Source organism: Papaver somniferum, chromosome 9, assembly GCF_003573695.1.
Source record: "Papaver somniferum cultivar HN1 chromosome 9, ASM357369v1, whole genome shotgun sequence".
Classification (NCBI taxonomy): domain Eukaryota; kingdom Viridiplantae; phylum Streptophyta; class Magnoliopsida; order Ranunculales; family Papaveraceae; genus Papaver; species Papaver somniferum.
The window spans coordinates 87,351,684-87,371,590 of record NC_039366.1 but is presented as its reverse complement, the minus strand read 5'-3'; the positions used below and the strand labels follow the sequence as shown (position 1 = coordinate 87,371,590).

The 19,907-nt window shown below is 35.6% G+C and overlaps 1 protein-coding gene across 2 annotated transcripts; it reads left to right on the top strand.

The window, feature by feature from the left end:
- Positions 1–13,468: 13,468 nt before the first annotated feature.
- LOC113309756 (probable acyl-activating enzyme 18, peroxisomal) lies at positions 13,469–19,758 on the top strand. Of its 2 annotated transcripts, XM_026558271.1 has the most exons (14): positions 13,469–13,933; positions 14,219–14,348; positions 15,203–15,462; positions 15,554–15,755; positions 16,253–16,293; positions 16,510–16,638; positions 16,828–16,901; positions 16,985–17,205; positions 17,308–17,402; positions 17,795–18,011; positions 18,106–18,231; positions 18,639–18,737; positions 18,817–19,023; positions 19,428–19,758. In XM_026558271.1, exons 1-14 carry the CDS (start codon positions 13,626–13,628, stop codon positions 19,539–19,541), a joined length of 2,223 nt encoding a protein of 740 aa, XP_026414056.1. In that variant the 5' UTR covers positions 13,469–13,625; the 3' UTR covers positions 19,542–19,758. The 2 variants fall into 2 exon arrangements, with proteins under 2 accessions (XP_026414056.1, XP_026414057.1); XM_026558272.1 differs by lacking the exon at positions 13,469–13,933 and having other exon boundaries at positions 14,229–14,348; positions 15,198–15,462.
- Positions 19,759–19,907: the final 149 nt, after the last annotated feature.

Below are 19,907 nucleotides of genomic sequence, written 5' to 3'. Positions count from 1 at the left end.
AACAACAAGGGGCTAGGCGCGGAATTATAATCTTGCCCTCGTGATTAGATTTAGAAGGCAATTATTTGGACGTCACATTCCATTAGAGGGCTTCACCTAATAGGACAAAAAAGGGTCACCCAGAAGTAATATCAAAAACCCCTTATCTTAAATAATTTTGTAATGACCGAAGAACCATTTAGTTAATTTTAATTTTAATTAATTTTTACGGTTGGAATCAATGTAAATCTGGACGTAAAACCAATTTCTAAGGATGGAATCAATCCAAATCTGGACGTAAAATCAATTTCTACAATTGGAATTAAAAGGAACCTGGACGTAAAATTACATGCAAATAAAATTCTACGGTTTAATCCAAACCTGGGCGTAAAATCAATTTCTACGGTTGGAATCAATCCAAACCTGGACGTAAAACCAATTTCTACGGTTGGAATCAAATCCAAACCTGGACGTAAAATCAATTTCTACGGTTGGAATTAAAAGGAACCTGGACGTAAAACTACATGCAAACAAAATTCTACGGTTTAATCCAAACCTGGGCGTAAAATCAATTTCTACGGTTGGAATCAATCCAAACCTGGACGTAAAACCAATTTCTACAGTTGGAATCAATCCAAACATGGACGTAAAGTCAATTTCTACGGTTGGAATTAAAAGGAAGCCGGACGTAAAACTACATGCAAATAAAATTCTACGGTTGGAATTAATCCAAACCTGGCCGTGATTTCTTCATAAACTAAAATTACGTCTAGAAAAGAAGCACCGAACCTAGACGTAGCACTAGCAGAAACGTTACTGAAATCCTAATTTTACTTCAATTTCATTCAATCTAACCTATTTTAAGCACAAAAACGAGTAAACAAAGATTTGTTTGTTCGATGATTACCTTACATACACCATGGGTTTGTTCGATGATATGAATTCAAATGGATATATCGTTCAAGAGGATGAAGAGAAAAAGGAGAGGAAGAAGAAGAGCAATTGAAATATGAAGAATGAACAATAGAAATTAGGTTTTGTTTATGTTTTTAAGTTTTAATTTTAGTTTAAGGATAGTTGGGACAGTTGTTATTGAATCAAAAGTACCCCATAACCAGATTTTTGGTCATTAAATATCCAAGTGAAGCCCCTCTATTGGATGGTGACGCCCCAATAATAACCTTCTAGATTTATTATGGCTTTAACTGAGACTGTTAAGGGTAAATATTGTAAAGATGGAGTGCTCACGCACCAAAGGGGTAGACTGGTAGGGGTAGACGTGTAGTACTCCGTGACCTGTTTTGCTCCCCATGGGACTAGGGGACGCGTGTCATGTTCGACTGGCTTGCCCGACTGCTATTTGATCCTTTTTTTTTAATAAGAAAACAGGGGAAAACCCTGAAGTTACATGACAGACACAACACAAGTAAATACAACGCTATGTGATTTCCCAACGATAGAATCTCGTAACCAAAATCCCGTAACTAGAATCCAATAATAATGACCGGACCATCGAACGGTAACGGTGACAGTAACACCCGCAACTTTATAAGGGAGAGCTGATCGTTGGTGCATGATCAGACTCAGATGAATTTTTTTTTCCAATAGAAATGACAAACCCTCCTCCACAAGGAGAGATGCTAAAAAGCCAAAACTGATCCATTCTTCGCACGGCGTGCAGATTCCACTCTTCAGAGCTCCTCCACCGGCTAGGAAAATGCAAACCAAAAATGGGGTAATAAATCTCCAGTAGAAGACCATCACCAAACTTGTAGCAAACAATCATCAGTTCACAAACAAGCCAAACAATCAAAATTACAGACACAATCACAGGATCTAACAAATTATTAACCCTAGTTGGTAAACAAAGTACCCCCTGGAGATAACAACCACCGATTACAACACAACAAACTTCCCTAATTCATAAACGAAGAACCCGCCGGAGAAGCTTGTTGTGAAGAAGAAAACCGCTGTAAATCACATTTATTACAGACCAACTAAAACAAACTAACATAAGTAAATCTAACAACACAACCATATAAACAAAACTGATAGCTGATGGAGACGCCGATCGGCGCAGAGTTGCCGAAGATGGAGAATATGTTGCAACTTTAATGGAGACAAAGACTAAAAAGGTTTGAGAGTCTCGTTCTCACCTGGAAAGAGCTACACAAACGCTAATCTGCCGGAGAAATCACCGGGAAAATCCAAAATTTGCAACTAATCCAACTGAAACCCAAAATCAAAAATCTAAAAACGCACAAAACTAGCAGCAAACAACAACAACTGTTAGAGAAAGGATAAAATAAGCTTGGGATGATGATTTCCTGCTCAGATCTGCTCCAATGGAGCCGATCTGAGCAGAACGACGCTCACTCAGTTAGGGTTTTTGTCACTGTAGGTGGAGGAAAGAGGAGAGGAAATAGAAAGAGGAGATAAAGCTCACAAATAAACAAGGTCACCTCATAACACCTACAGTGTATTAAGAGTGTGCACGAAATAAAGCAATCGTATTGGTTGGTTCATAACAAACGTTTTGTATTTAGTAAACATAACTAGTCATAAAAACCCAAGGTGACCAAACTTCTGGTACAAAAACCCCATTCAAATGTTGGATCAGTGAAGCACCGACGTGTCTGTGTCAGACGCGCGAAGGACACACGACGCGCGTGGGACACCGACATGATACACGGTTAGAAATCTATACTCCATTTTAGTAGTTTGGTAACCTAGTGTGTCAAGGAAATCAGTATAATAGTTAATTTTTCTATACGTGAGCTAACCTAACGGCATAAAATTGAGTTTTTTCTATGTATTTGCGTGATTAATGTATTTGATATACTATAACACTACGATCTTAGTATATAACCATTTTATTAATGTATATGTAGACGTGTCCGTGTCCTGATGATTTTGGATTTTTGTCGGTTTCTGTGTCCGTGTCGTGTCGTGTCCGTGTCCCGTGTCAGTGTCCGTGCTTCCCAGGTTGGGATCCATTAAAACTCTATTAAACAAAATTGATACAAAAACCCCAAATTTCAAAATTGGTTTCATCAAATTTTATGATGAAACCAATTTTGGTTTCATCTTTTTTGGGAGTTTTGTGTTACTTATATTTTGATCGGGTTTTTGTGTTACTTTTGTTTTGATGGGTTTTTTGTGGATGGATAGTGACACCTTTGGGGTTATATCTCGCGGACCGTTTAATAAAATTGGTTTCTCTTTGATATAAATTTAAATTTAATCTTAAAAATGAAAAGGAAAATATACGTTATACTAACATCCCTAATTTATGGTGATTTAGGAGAAGGAAATCTGGAAATGTATGGTCGTTAACTCCTTTAAAACGAGAATATTTAATTTTACCGGAAAATAATTCTTAGTTTCAACTGATCATGTATATTTTATATAGATTAAAATCGTGATCATGAGTTGATCATCGTTTAGCATAAGTTAAAGTTACCATTGATACTGCTAGTAAGTACATCCTATCCATCGCCGCATTCCCTTAATAATAGATATGATAAATAAACAGTGTGCCAAACCAAATTATTGTTACTAGATTTATTATTGAATTTTTTTGATTTCATTTATTAACATAAAGAATCAACTGATTGTTGACGTTAATATATTTTCTTATCATCTAGGGACGGACCTACCCCTGGGCTAAAGGGAACTAAAACCCGGGTAGTCTTGTTAGTCCACAAGCCTAAAAAAATTTATTTTTTGCTCGACCAGGACTTCTAGCGCGGACCTTAAAAGAAAATTATACTTTTTGGGTCCGTCACAGTTATCATCCTAGTAAAAGTTGATGGTGGTGAATGCCATTCTTCATAGTTACAGACTACACTTAGCAGTCAATCATCTCTCTTCATGTTACACTCTGCAGTTTTGAATATGCAAAGATATAGTACACAATCCATTAAGTGATTAAACTCTCTATTAATTAATCACTATATTGTCGACAACACTGATGGAGTTTATGAGCTTTGAAAATTTCTTTCCACTGATCAAGTGATTCAAGTGGAAAGGTATCTTAATTGGATTAACATGAAACATCTCATGAGCTAGATACTGTTTTCTTTAATCATGTCATGAAGAATCATCTTCGTTCCAAATTAAAGAAGAGCATCTCGGCAAAGATGACAAGAAGATGAACTTCATTGATTTGCTTCATCTCCGTGCCGAAGAAGACATGTTCGTATTAAAGATAGTATCAAAGGAATAATAATGGACATGTTTGTTGGATGGAGCAATATCACTGCGTCTAATTGACTATTTCCTAGTTTAAACGCTATATTTAAGGTAACCAGTATATACGATATATCCTCCATACCTTTTGAGATTTATAAATCAAATTAAAATAAAAGAAACTAAATTAATTAGATAATGTTTGTTTTTAAACCAGCCAATAATATGGTTTTGTTACGTGCACATTTTTTAAAGGAGTGTGCACAAAATTGGACTCTTTAATTTAACATGTAATTTGAATGGGTGATTAGTTAACGGATGTCCTTGAACCTCTTCTCTCTCTCACTTCTTTCTCACTCATTTTTCTTCTTCAACCAAACCATGGAATCTTCTCTCTCCCAATATCTCTTATTTCTCACTTCTCTTTCTTCTTCAACCAAACCATCAACGACAACCCTTTTCTGCTCAAATCTGGTCGATTTTGGACCAGATGTGAGCAGATTTCTTCATTATTTATTGCTTTCTAGGTTAGTTAGCAGTTTTAACTTTGATTTTATTATGTTTTCTACTTATCTACACCATTATGGTGGTTTTATCTACTCTTTTGAGGTTTAACTTCGCTTTAATGGGCGATTCTTGATTATTGAGTTGGGTTTTAAGATTAATAGTGTTGCACTCCAACGACGAAATATTAATTATTGAGTTGGGTTTAACTTCGCTTTAATGGGTGATTCTTGATTATTGAGTTAGGTTTTAAGATTAATAGTGCTGCACTCCAACAACGAAATCTTCATCTTGTTGTCTCCGGCGACGAAATCTTCATCGGAATCTTCATCATCAACTTATCTGGCGACGTAATCTCCATTGATGATTCTTTGACGACAGAAGCTTCATCACTAGTTACAAGAGATTATGGCAAATCACTCCTGGTTTTGAAGCATATCTTTTTAAAGAAGAGAAACAAACTAAATGGTTGGATTTTAATTCCAAGATAAATCATTATTCCTATGATTTAATCGAATCTTATTCATACTTGCATTTGTCTTACTCTGGTAATCCTTCTCTTTCTCTTGTCGGACTTCTCGTTATTGCATTTTACGGTATATTCTTGTTACCTTGTATTCTCTTATTTTTGATAAACTCATTGTAACCTCGAATTTTCATTAATGAAAAGATTATTTGTTTACAAAATAAAATAAAATAAAATAAAAATAATGGATGACCTCGTTATCATTCATTTTTAGAGTATTAATCCTCGTTACATGACTTTCATAATTAAATCAGTGCAGGAAATTAACGCATGCTCGTTAGAAAGTGTGCACAAAATCGAACCTTTTTTTTCTTTCATGTCTGACCTATTATCCAGTTGAATAGCTTATTAATTTGCGACAATTGTTTCTACGATAATGATGTTCTAATTTTACATGTAATTTTTATTACTATCGTTAAGTAATTGTAACCGTCAAGGTTTTTACATCGTTAATCAAAAAATGATTCGTTTTCCTTTTTTATGTATCGAAAATTGCATGTGAAATAACGAACTGAGTATTTATAGTCGACAATGCATATATGATACAAAGATGACTATATGTGAAATATGTGTAACATATTAGATTACGCATATATATATTATTAATCACAAAAAGAACTAATGTTTCAATGCATGGTTTTTAAAAGTGTACGCTTCACGCTTCGAAGCGTACGCTTCGTTTCAAATTTCGCTTAAACGCTTCGAAGCGCAGCTCTGAAGTGGAACACCCAAGAAGCATAATTTTGACTTTTTCTTGAAGCGCTGACTAAGTCAACCACTTGAAAATCAAAAATTTAAACCAAGAAAAATATAAAGAGGATGCTAAGGATCGAGCCTATGAACTCCTGCTCCCCAAAGAACATCCTATACCACTGTACCATACTAGTTTTTTGTGTTAAAAGTGAACATAGATTTTTTTGGAACAATAATCATACATTAAATATGGATTCCTCATATAATTCAATGTTCGCTTCAACATATGATTCGCTTCTTAAAAATTAAAAGCGCTTCACGCTTTAAAAACCTTAGTTCACTGATTTAGATGTCAAAAAACATTCTCAAAGTCTTGTGTCCAATCTTAGGAAAAGCATTTTTGTCAAAACAAATTTAAGAAGGCCAAAGAAAATCCTGAATCATGAGTTAGTTCAATACGATCATAATATAAAAAAAACAGTCATGATTGTAAACAAGTGCTTATAGAATAAACACAAAATTAGGTTTTAGCATGGTACCAGAGGGAGCTTCATTTCTCTGATTCTAAAGCTTCATTTTCAGGTTTGTTAATTTTTCTTTTCAATGATGTCTGAGAACGCATAATAGTTGTCAACACCACCTTTTGATTCTTTGGTTCGTACACCGAATTTCAAACCTCCTTCCAAACTTATTTCAACAAATTATTCAATCGGCAAATAACAAATTGCACATTTTTTCCGCAACTACAACTTATTTATATTTTTTGATGGCTTATTTCAGACTCCACCGAAACTTACCAAGGGTCTGCCCCCATCTACTATTTTTACTTGATCAACTTCTGAAATTAACTCAATTTTTACTGATTTACTTCAAAATCCTCTCTTCATTTTTTGGTTAAATTAGCTCAAACGATTTTATCATGTTTACCTAGTATATTAACTTATGAATGTCATGTTCGAGTTCTTGGTTATAAATTTTCATATGAAGATTGGAAGCATTGGAAATTGATTATAATGCTCCAACGAGAACTAAGTTGATGCAATTGAATACTGAGTTACAAATTTTGAGAAATTACCAAAATAGATGCAGATTTACTTTAATAAAGCAATATCAATTTCACATCAGCTTGCTCAAATTAATCATGTTGTCTATGGTGAAGATCTATTGTTTCACATTCTTCATGAGCTTTCGGCATAATTCAATTTTTTTAAAATTTTTTTGTAAATTTTTAGGTTTTACTTCTGTAAATTTCCAGGTTCTAAAATATTTGGAAAAAATTTATAAGTGTGGGCATCTAATGGGTCTTATTCTTTTAGAGGAGTCTTGTATTAATTATGAATTCAATCTGGATCATAATTCTATATCAGCTAACATTTCTCAACATCAATTCATTGGTTCTTCATCACAACTCCAATTGATGGTTTTAGAGGTACTTTTTTCACACCTTATCCTAATCAACTTCCCTATCAAGATTAAAGTTAGTTTCATAGAGGTTTTCTGGTGCCAATCATGGAGGATTCATAATGGTAAAAATTATAATATAAATGGATTTTGAGGTGGCAGATTTGATCATGATGGTCGTATACCTTCATCTATAACTATTACATTCATTGTCAACTATGCAACAAACTTGGACGTTCTTGAAAATGAGAGGGTACCCAGTACCTCACCAACTTTTTCGTTCTTGAACCTGGATGTACAATAATCCTTGTACAAACGATACGTTTAGATTTTTATACTGTAAAACCAGTATTAACAGGATCCTTTTTCTTGATTGCAAATACAAGCCTGACCTATTATATTTCAAAACTTCAAGATTTGTACTCAGCAAGATGAAGTCTTGTATGAACCATGTTACAAGATTGAATTCCACAAGAAAATGTCTTATATGATCTTTACTCACGAGTTAAACTATCTTGGATGATTAACATACTATTGGTGATATTCAATTATGATAATAAAAAGTATAATGCGAAAAGGAAATGACACAAACACCAACAATTTTATTAATGAGAAAAAATACATTGTAACAGAGAACCCCGGGACCTCGTCCAATTTTGAATAGATATTATACTAAGCTACTAAAAATACTATCCCACTATTAGACTTCAGACTGTTGAGACCGAATATACCCTCTAAACTATTCTACTGCAGTTGTACCCCTACGTATCTTGAATATCGCAAGACCCTATGCACGAGTCTCCTAATTGACATCCTTTATAGGACTAGAAGTTGTTCCATAGTCCTTCGTGAAGACTAATGTTACCGTCCCTCCAACATGACACCCATTTAATTTTATATAGATATTTTCAATCAAGGTAATATCTATTCGCTTTAAGGGATCTCTAGATAAAATTGATGTCAATGTAAACCTCAATAATTAAGGTTTAAGTTCTTCAAAACTTATAAACATACCTAGGAAATCGATTCTACCTCACAAGAAGTGGCTAAGTCAAGCTTAGAACATTATCTTATGGAACTAACAAGGTCGGAGACGAAGAACTCCTTGTAGCTTCTACAAATATTATTTCTCAATCTATAGTTCTTGACTGGTCATATAGCAGAAGAAATGGACCTTAAGAAAATAAAAAAAACTACAATGATGAAGATAATATTCTGGATAAAAAATAAAAATCTGGTAAAAGGTAGCCTAATCAGGCTTCACGAATCCCAAGTGAAGACTTCAAAGTGGTTACATAATTATGGTTTTTGAGGAAACCTCGGTTTATAGAAGAAGACTCTTGCAGCAATAAATGCACGACATGCAATTGAAAATCTTAGTTGCAGATTATAATGATAAATAAGGTTAGGTTAGGTTAGGTTAGGTTAGGTTGGTTAAAGTTCAATCAGTTACTTGCATTCCTGAGTAAGTTCGTGAACTAGTATTTACAAATTATTTTGATCGCAAGTAACCTCAATACTTCTTGGAATAACTTTTTACTTTGGTCCCAAGTAAACTTGTTTCCATAGTAGGAATAAAGTTCTTTTTTTTGATAGAAGCCATAAGAATGGTGTTTGCTCGGATGAATACACAAAGCATAGGTATGTCATAACTTGCATACCTTAAGGCATGGCATGTTTCGGCAGGCGCAATATGATTGAACATAATTCAGAGTCTTGCATAAATCTTGTTATGTTGCGTGGTGCAACTAAAGTCGGAAGGTGAAGGCAAAATACTATGGTAATGATCATTGTGATTAGTTGGAAGAATCCTTTTTCATACATGCACAAATGATTCAAGTGAATTTCAAGTCTAATTCAAGGAATTGGAAAAAGGAATTTCAAGTCGCATTTGGGTATTGATACACGATTGGAGTTGGAGTTGGAGCGTAGGACAACGTGGCAACAATAACACAAGCCCATAAGATCAATTAAAAAACAGCAAGCTAAGTGTTGACATATGATACTAGGCAGAAAGTTTTGGCAAGGACAATGGACAAATAAGTTTGTTGATTTATGAGATAGGCTCGGAAGTGTACAAGGCCAAAGAACAAGTATAACGAGTATACTTGGTTGCGTTCAACGAGGACGTTGAACAGAATGGGCGGGGGAGGTTTGTTATTGTCCTAGTCAGTGAAGCACAATGATTGCGCATTGAAATCAATGGCCTGGGAGATGGAGCTGCATTATCCGACGATGAAGCGCTATCATAACTGAAACAAGAAATGCTACTTGACACATGTAATATTATGTGATAGTGTTTCATATCCTTGATTCAAAGTTATCCCGACTCAATGAAGGAAATAGGGATGCAATGCAAGTCATGGAATGACTTAGTCATCGGCCCAAGCATTGGCCGAGGCATGGACAATGCATATGCAACAGTGGCATTGCCAAATGTGACATTGTTGTCTATTGCTCGGCAAAAACAATACAAGTGATACACCTAAAGTATGAAGCTGAACTAAGCAGCAAATCAGGGCATGATTGACATGATCTTACTCGGATGTTGGCATCAATAGGAGTTAAATGCATGTCCAAATTGATTATAACGTTAAGATAGTTGTACATTGGATCAGGCCAAGACGAGTGTTGCGTTATGTTAATTATACATTGGCTCGGACTGTGAGTTACAAGTTGTGTGTGTATCACATGCATGCCAGAGCAAGGAGTTGGTTTGAGACGGTTATAAAGTGGCTTTATAACCGAGTTTGGAAAAACCTAACCACCAAGAACATATGTGGCATCCATTGTATTGACAACACAAAAGGTGGCAGTTGAAAAGCACATTGGCGGTTAGGGAAACTACCTACGGAGACTTGGATGCTCATAGGATGTTGAAATGGTTGCACACAAGTTTTATCCTAATCTTACCAGTATAAATAGGCTAGAGATTAATAAGTTTAGGGTTGTTCGATTGTAGAAGAACCACTGAATTGTAGAGAGAGATAGGCATTCACCAAGAGGGTGAATGACCTATTTGGTCCATGTGATGGAGTGTGTTACGTAATCTTCCTTAATGCAACAAAAAAGAATGTTGTGTTATATCTTTGTATTCTTGGTTTTGCTGATTTTTCTGAGATTGTTTAAGTACATTGATGCATGGTGTTAGAGCACATCTTGGTCGAACTCACAAGTATTGCCATATCAAGCTTGTTGTCAAATTTAGTTGTCAAAACTATATCTTGATTTCTAGTCTACAATTAGTTAAGTCTCGGTCTAGGATAGAGGTAGTTGAGAAACGAACCAGTCATCATTTGCGTTCTACCATTTGAAGCGAAGATCAACCGAAGCTTTTGGAGAACTCCATCAACAAAAGGTAAGTTAAGACTGAACCACCTATTTCTCAAGTTATATTCACTTTTCTATCCTTGAGACGTTTGTTGCGTAGCTAATTAGACTAGCTTGCATAGACAAGAATTTCGAGTCGAGAACTAATTATTTAGTTTACGAATTTCTCGAAATATAATGACTAAGTTTAATGAACATTTGTTCATACTTGATCAATTTCAGTGGAGAGCAATTTATTGTTCGGAACCAAATCATGATTCAAGTTTGTCATTCAAAAATAGCCTGGAACAGTGATATGTGTTATTGATGTTATTCGGGAATGTTTCAAATTGATTTAGAGAAAAATATAGAACTACTATATTCAGAATACAAGACAGTGTTATCATTCTTACAAACTGAGATAACTATTACATGTCTGAAGTCGTATTACATGTACTCGTACACGTAGCGGATATCTATGTATCGACTTACAGATTTATGTGATACGCATATTCATATGCACATGATGGAAAAATCTGTTTGTTTCTTGATCCGGATAGGTATGCATATTCGTATGCAAACTATTTTGGAACTGTGGTAAGGGAACCGGGTTTAAGTATCCAAACCGGTATGCGAACCAATATAGTTCTATGTTCCTAAACCATTTTAGCACCCAAACCGGTACGCAAACTGAAAAGAATCTGTGAACTCCGGAACCGGTAAAGTCTTAAGGTTTCCAAACCGGTTCGTAAACTGAAAAAGTTCTGTCAACTCCGGAACTCAGTTTTGCACCTAAGTTTGCAAACCGGTATGTGAACTGAAAAAGTTTTGTCAACTCCGACACTCGGTTTTGCTCATTAGTTTTGCGTACCATGACTCAGCCGATTCACCAACGACTCATATATTTGTACTTTATGCATTTACCAACTATATCGGTTATGATTCAATTTCGATTAAATTATTTCTATGAGATAATTTGCATTTGATCAATTCTTGAAAAATACTAGACTTATCTGATCACATGATTGTGATTCAAGATAAATTTCCTTGTGTTCATGAAAACGAGTGTTAAGCTTTTAAGTTCAAACCGGCTGGTTTCGGCTAACCATGTTGGCTATAGTCTTTATACACGGTTCGGTTACGGTTTATCTAACCAGAGTGTATATCTTGTTTATGTGAATGAGTTTCAAAGTTTTCATCTAACGGTGAATATTGTTGGCTTGGTTCCAAAGCTATCTTATCTTAAACCTAAAGAAACCTATGGTTTGAATGTCTATATAAGGGGATCTTTTGGCAACTGGGATCTTTGAATCCTGACACTACTTTTTGGTGTGTCATAGTTGTATATAGAGTCGTCCTCTCCAGAAACCCTTTTAGGGTTTAGCGACTATCAAAGACTTCATTGGGATTCATGAAATCAGATCCAGTTATCTTTTATCTTGATAACTTGAGTACCCTTATCTTGTTCGATTATTGATTTATCACTTGAACTAGATAAATAGAATCACAAAGTTCTCTTCGTCTCAACTTTGTGATTCCTCAAGTTTTATACTTGTGAGGTGAATAATAATCTAGGCTGCATAATTCCGGATTTTGAGGATAACTAGACTTTTGTCAAATTTTTATCGATTTCCATCACCTTGATCCTACGTTTGATTTGATCATCCCTTTCGATCGTAATCAGGAAATCAATTATATAGGCTTAATCGGTGGGAGGCAGATTTGGTTTAAAGTCTTCAATTGAGTTGAAGCAACTCTTAGTTGGTGTGACGTCATATAAGGGAATCAATTGCGTGGAGTCCTGTTGGGATTCAAGAGGCGTAAGGAGCGCGAATGTACCTGAATCAGTGGGAGACTGAGTTCGGGCTAAACTACATTCCAGACAGAAGTTAATTGGTAGTAGGCTAGTGTCTGTAGCGGCTTAATCTAGTTTGGTGTTCAATCCGGACTAGGTCCCGGGGGTTTTCTGCATTTGCGGTTTCCTCGTTAACAAATTTTTTGATGTTTGTGTTATTTCCTTTTTCGCATTATATTGTTTATCTTTATAATTGAAATATCACAGGTTGTGCGTTGATCAATCAGAGTAGATACGTCCGACCTAGTTTGTTGGATACGACTTGATTGATCCTTGGACATTGGTCTTTGGTTCCGTCCAAGAACTCTCTTTGCAATTAGGTTCACGGATTCAATTCTGTAAACATTCTAATAACAAGAGAGAGAGGGAGAGAGAGAGAGAGATAACTCTAAACACTTTCCTTGATTGAGTTTTAAACTCTCAGAGTGGTGTTGAGTTTGTCCATACATATTGCCTATGAAAAAGTTGGTGGTGTATTTTGGTACCCCTAGTGTTTTCACATGGTAAACCTCTTATGCTTATGGGGCATAAAGAGTTAGAAAGAAAAGAAGAAAGACTTTCGTTGCGTGAAGCCTTAAGAGTGAAGGCATGTGCATACTTTGATGCAAGTATGCAAGGATGAGGACTTGTGGGTGAAGTTGATTTACTGAACCACAAAATATTGCCGGTCATGTCCCATGAAAAATGAAAGCCGCGAAATGGGCATGTGACGCTTATAGGCTGTTTGGATAAATACTCAGAAGTTGTTTTTTTGACTTCTGGAAATAAAAAAGTCAGAAGTTAGTTTGGATATACAATTTCAGAACGGCTTCTAGAAGCAAAAAAAAATAGCTTTTTGTGAAGCAAAATGTTTCTGCTCCCAACTTCTGCTTCTGGTATCCAAACGCGCTATTAGTAATGTTGTGATTTAGGGCATTTTCGTATTTGCAGTATCAAAAAGGACATATGGCCTGTATAGAACCACGCCAAGAAAATGATGCAACTGAAAAAGGTAATGTGGACCGCTGAGCAGGCTTGACAATCCCAACTACCCCTTCATCCCCATCATTCCATACCAAACCCCTTCCTTGTCCAATTAAATGTTGCTGGTGATGCAAATGTATACACAATAACTCAAAAGACACAGAGATTTAGGGAGAAGGAAGAAAGAAAGAAAAAAGAAAAGAAATGGAGAAACATTATGGAAGTATATATGAAGTAGGAGTTAAAGAAATAATTGAAGTTGGAGGATTATGTACCGAAGAAGCTGAAGCATTTCACAAACAACTTAAACAGGCTATTAATGGAGGAGCCAGAGGAAGAGGAGGACAGGGATCAAATCCTACTAATTATGATATTTGGTTTGAGATACAAGCTCAACAACTACTAAAACCATCTCATCCACATAGTCTACACCAGCTTATCTATTACAGTGTTTACTCTAATTTGGAGAAGGTCTCCACCAATGCTCTTCCATTTTATTGGTTCCCTTCTCTGTAAGTTAATTTGTCTGATTTCTTTATACATTTCATTTCTTATACATGGAGTGATGGAGACATCTATAATATTAACATCAAACTATACAATTGTATGTATAAGTTGCCTCAAATGGGTAGGGGCAGTGGTTTGAGGGCAAGAAACTAGCAATCAGATTTCCTGTTCATCATTATCCCCAGTCAGCTCATTACACAACTTGCAATTTCAACAAACAATCCATTTCATAGAACAAGGGATGAATATTATATGATCTCAAAGATAAGTGTTTGTTAAAATGCCTGCAGGTTGCAGGCCAGACAAACAAATTTAGGTAGATTCATGGAAGCTCATGGTCCAAAGCTTTTGGGTAATTCGTATCAAGACCCAATTACCAGTTATAATCTCTTCCACAAGTTCTCAGTTGAGCATCCAGAGGTACACAAATACAAGTCTCTTTTCTAGAAGTAAAAATATCTAATTATGGTTGATAAAAAAAAAATCTAATTATGTAAGCACAAGTAGGAAGACAAACAAGTGTATGGTATGCACAATATGATTCTGTATGTTTCTAGCAATATGAAACTCATCCACTCTATCTTGCTGCTAGAAGTCCTACTGGAATTCGGTGGGGATTCTAGCTTCTCATAACCCATTTGTATGAATCTCTACCCTTGTTAGAGAAGTTGAAGAGATCCTTCTACTCATCTTACTTGCATAGGAAAAACATCTTTATAAGTTACAGACCCAAAATCTTATATCGCATTCTTTCTTTGAAATTTCATTAAGATGTTTATGATTGATGAGTACAAAGTAATGGAATTTCGTATCTCAATTTATGATAACATATACAAAAAAAACAAAAAAAATGAATGGCCCCCATGTATTCATTAACTCAGTAAATTCTCTACAAAAGACTTATTCCACAGGTAACTATATAGCCATTCTGGTCGTAACTAGCAAACACAGAGTGCCTTATGAATGGAGTATGCTTCTCACCGGCTATATCTATAGTTAACTGCTGTAACTTAAGCCTTGACAACATCTAACCTTCAACAGTTAAGGATACAAAATTCTATAGGATACCTTACAAGGGCATTTATGAATTTTAGCTCGGTGGCTGCTTAGCTAAATCTATACAATTCAGGCGTAAAACCTGTTGTATATACTCATCATCTCAACCGTTCTGTTAGATTTGCATTTGTCTTCCTGTAATAGCTCATTAATAAGAAAATCTGTCTTCTTTTATTCATTGCCTAATATTGATAATTTACGTCAAAATACTAGTACAGGTTTACTGGTCATTAGCTCTAAAAGAGCTTTCGATCATATTTCGGCAAGGCCCGAAATGCATTCTAGATACCACTGACAAGTCGAAGCTGGGAGGAATATGGCTGCCTGGTGCAGTTTTAAATATTGCTGAATGCTGTCTTCTATCTGTGAATCATCCTAGGAAAGATGAAGATAGCGTGGTTGTTGTATGGAGAGAGGAAGGTGCAGACGAGTTCCCTGTCAATCATTTGACGCTGAAGGAACTTAGAGACAAAGTAATGTATGTTTTTGCTGATATCAGTCTCTGTCTTCTGATTTTTTGTACTGTAACTTTCATGTAAAAATGAAAACCATGATCACTGTGGTTATAGGCTTGTATCTAATGCTCTGGAAGGGATGTTTTCGAAGGGTGATGCAATTGCTATAGACATGCCGATGACAGTGACTGCAGTTATCATTTACTTAGCAATTGTGCTCGCAGGATTTATTGTTGTATCCATTGCTGACAGCTTTGCTCCAAAAGAAATTGCGACACGTTTGCGAGTATCCAAAGCTAAGGGCATCTTCACTCAGGTCTTCCCTAGTGTGTTTATGATCTAAAGAGTTCTTGTTTGCTTACAGCACTGAACTTCGATTATACTCTTTCAAATATGAAGAGCTTTTAACAGAAATTCCAAAAAGTTTTTTTTTTTAAAATTTATATTAATCAAGATCTAAGAAAACTTACTATAACTAGTTGTTTTTATTCCCAGTACTAAAGTGTCATGTTAACATGAGCTAAAGCTTTAAACAGAGATATTTACATCATACTGGTTTCACAGTTCACGTAACAAGTTGTGCTGGCAGAATTGCTCGAACAAAGATGGAAGTAAGCAAAGTAGTTCAAGAATTTGGAGAAAAAAAATATTTTTTGGTTGTCCAAAATAGCTGTTAACTTGTAAATCTTGGTGACATGAAAGCCAACTTCCCATTCAGTTGTTTGCAAATGCTCAGTCAAAAAGCAAGGAATAGTACATTTATCTTTATTACATGGATCTTCAAAATAATGTTTGCTTTCACCCTCTGTCCAGGATTTTATTGTAAGAGGAGGAAGAAAATTTCCTCTTTATAGGTAATGTTTACCTATGTTTCTCCTGGTATTTACAACAGTATTATTGAAATTTTGGGAATACAACAACTTGTCATCATGTTGGTCGCTGACTCCTGGATATAGTAATGTACATCAAATCAAAGAACAAACATAATCTGGAGAAATTTACTTCTTTTCTCATCATATCCCTTGGAGACATATACTCATTTCAACATTGATTTACCTTGCTACTTGCAGCCGTGTTGTAGCAGCTGATTCATGTAAAGCTATCGTAATCCCTGCCAAGGGGAAGGATGTAGGAGTTCAATTAAGGGAGCAGGATTTGTCGTGGAAAATTTTCCTTTCCTCTGTTGATCACCTTTCGAGGTATCCGTAGACTGTTAACGCTTCTAAATGAGTTACTGAACGAGTTCTTTTCTTTTCGGCAGAGTTTCTAATGAATACCGTATTGCTTAGAAACAATAATATTTATTTAATATGACTGTTTACCTCAATTTAGTTCTTTTTTTCCAAGTCAGGTGCTTAATCTATTGATCCGAAACCTGTTTTTTGCAGTCCAAACTATTACTCTCCGGTTTACCAGCCTATCGATTCAGTAACGAATATTCTCTTTTCATCAGGAACCACAGGTACAAAATATTATCATCTTAACATCTATTCATGTCCCCTATATGGCCTGTTATTTATTCAGCATGCTTGAATCTCTAAACAGGAGATCCAAAAGCCATCCCGTGGACACAACTTTCTCCAATGCGTGCTGCAGCGGATTCATGGGCATTCTGCGATTGCCAAATTGGAGATGTCTTCTGTTGGCCTACAAATCTCGGTTGGGTTATGGGACCTATTTTATTATATTCTTGCTTTCTCAATGGCAGTACTCTCGCTCTCTATCATGGCTCTCCTCTCGATCGTGGTTTCGGAAAATTTGTTCAGGTGAGAACAATAATGTATTAATGATGAAATTATACTTTTCTGTAGAGATTTCTGGTGAATTACTAATACTATATTCTTTCTTGTTTGATTAAACGTTTGTAGGATGCAGGTGTGACTATTTTAGGTACAGTGCCGAGCCTCGTAAAAGCTTGGAAGAACACCCAATGTATGGATGGTCTTGACTGGACACAGATAAGGTAAAGTTTGATGTTTTAACCTCACTTTCTAGAACCAAGAAGGCAGACCGTAATATGATCTCCTGCATCTATGATCCACATTACAAGTTTGTAAGCCACCCAATGCATGCTTAATTTTTAGCATTAGTTAGCAGTTTCATAACTAGTTTATAAATTGAACAAACTGTGCATGTTTATAAAGTCTCCTTTTAATTTATTAACGAAGCAGGGAATTTAATACTAGCAAGGTTATTTTCCAGAAGTATCATTATAAAGCTATAGTGTAGATGTATAGATGTAGATCGTAACTTATTTATGAGATCCAATCACTTTAAGCCTTCATGTCGGATAACTTTTATCCTCAGATGGAGATGATTGCCTATTGTATGTTTTCTAAAATAAAAAATTAACAGGTTATTTGCCTCTACTGGAGAAGCCTCAAATGTAGATGATGATCTATGGCTTTCTTCGAGATCTTATTACAAGCCCATCATTGAATGTTGTGGAGGTACCGAGCTTTCATCTTCATATATTCTAGGAAGCTTGTTACAGCCACAATCTTTTGGAGCATTCAGCACAGCATCAATGACAACAGGGTTTGTCATTCTTGATGAGCATGGTGTTGCTTATGTGAGAATTTCTTTGCCTAATTTCTTAAGTTTCTATCTCGTAAGGTTTTTATATGTATATAAACTGAAGTACTTCAATAAACATGTAATGACAGCCAAGTGATCAACCTTGTGTTGGAGAGGTCGGTTTATTTTCTCTCTATATGGGAGCTACTAATAGGTTGCTTAATGCTGATTTTGAAAAAGTTTACGTCAAAGGAATGCCTAAACACAATGGAATGGTACGCACTTTTGTTTGTCTCAGATTTTGACTTTCTTTCTTATTAAGAATGCTTCCTTGGCGAAAATGGGAAAGCAACTAATCCCATTTCATCTTAAGCAGGTTGGGACTCAAATTTTACTTCTATTTTGTTAATTACATTATGCTACGGAGACAAATCATGATAACAGTTATTTGTGTACTAATCTTAGGACCAATGCCTAAAAGCTTGCATTTAGGTTTTATTTTGGCAAAGATGTAAATTAAGTAGTAAGTAATGGATGGGAACGCAGTTACTATTTGTGAACTCTCCTGGGTTTATATGTACAAGCAGATGGGCAGATGTACATTATGTCATTATCATTTTACCATATACATTAGTATGGAATATAGTACTATCTTACATTTCTTGGTATTTTATACTGACAGCAACTCAGAAGGCATGGAGATATACTTAAGAGAACGGCTGACGGGTATTTTGTAGTTCAGGGTAGAGCTGATGACACCATGAATCTTGGTGGCGTCAAGGTGCAGCAAACTTTCTCCAAATTAGCATCAGTTTTGAATTCGACATGGGAAGAGCTTCAACCTTTTTCTTTATGTGCAGACAAGCTCAGTTGAAATTGAACGTATATGTGATCGAGCATCCGAGAGTGTGCTAGAGACTGCTGCAATTAGCATTGCACCAGTAAATGGTGGGCCTGAACAATTGGTTATATTTGTTGTACTAAAGAAAGAATCAGACATTAAACCGGAACAGTTGATGGGAAAATTCTCAAGAGCCATCCAAGCCAACCTTAACCCCTTATTCAAGGTATCTACTTCAGGCTATCTGTCTTCTGAATCCTCTTTGCTACTTATTGTTTGAACTTGAAATATTAGGATAACGGTCAAGTTTTCCTTGTAGTTGTAACGCTCTAGAAATTTAGACTGCAGTTCTGAAGTTGGCACTGGACACTTCTAGACAGTGATACATAATATGTCTAACAAATATTTTGAGTGAAAAATATTTTACACTTTTAGATCACCCAATACCCATACCTGAAATAACATAAACGAATTGCTGGATCTTTATATATTTCCAACCACCACCTCTAATCTGTCGACTATGGTAAGAAGAAATATCTTGCCCAAAATCAGCCAATTGGATATTCTCATACAGGCTAAAAACCACTTATAATCATTGCGGATTTGATTTTTTTTTTTTTTGTTAACTAGGTGAAGTATGTTAAGATTGTCAAGGAGTTTCCTCGAACTGCCACCAACAAATTGTTACGCAGAGTATTGAGGGATCAAATAAAGCATGATCCTTTCATATCGAGTCGTCTTTAAATGGCGTTTTATGTTACAATACTCCCCCACATGAAAGCATTCTGCGCAAGTAGCCAGACAGGAGTTCCATAAAGATGATATGTTGTCAGTGCAAGCCAAAAATAACAATTTCTGCAAAAAGTTTCTTATCTTAACAAGTGATGTACCTGTGCGAATGATTCTGTAAGAATTTTGAGTACAATTCAATCACATATGTTATTCTCAATTTCTGCAAAAAGTTTCTAATACCCAATAGCTAGATTCAAAATTGTTCACAACGAGAAAAGGTGTACATATTTGTTAGGGGGTGGGGTGGGGTGGGGGAATGAGATTTGAGGAGAAAAATCTGCCCGTAAAGACCCTCATCCGGACTGATCATAAAACCAT

Bases quoted from the DNA above. Each gene is read 5' to 3' on its own strand.
- LOC113309756 (XM_026558271.1), top strand. From the start codon at position 13,626: ATGGAGAAACATTATGGAAGTATATATGAAGTAGGAGTTAAAGAAATA. The intron at 16,294-16,509 runs GTAATGTTTACC...TGCTACTTGCAG, and splicing joins AGAAAATTTCCTCTTTATAG to CCGTGTTGTAGCAGCTGATT. The intron at 18,012-18,105 runs GTGAGAATTTCT...ATGTAATGACAG, and splicing joins ATGAGCATGGTGTTGCTTAT to CCAAGTGATCAACCTTGTGT.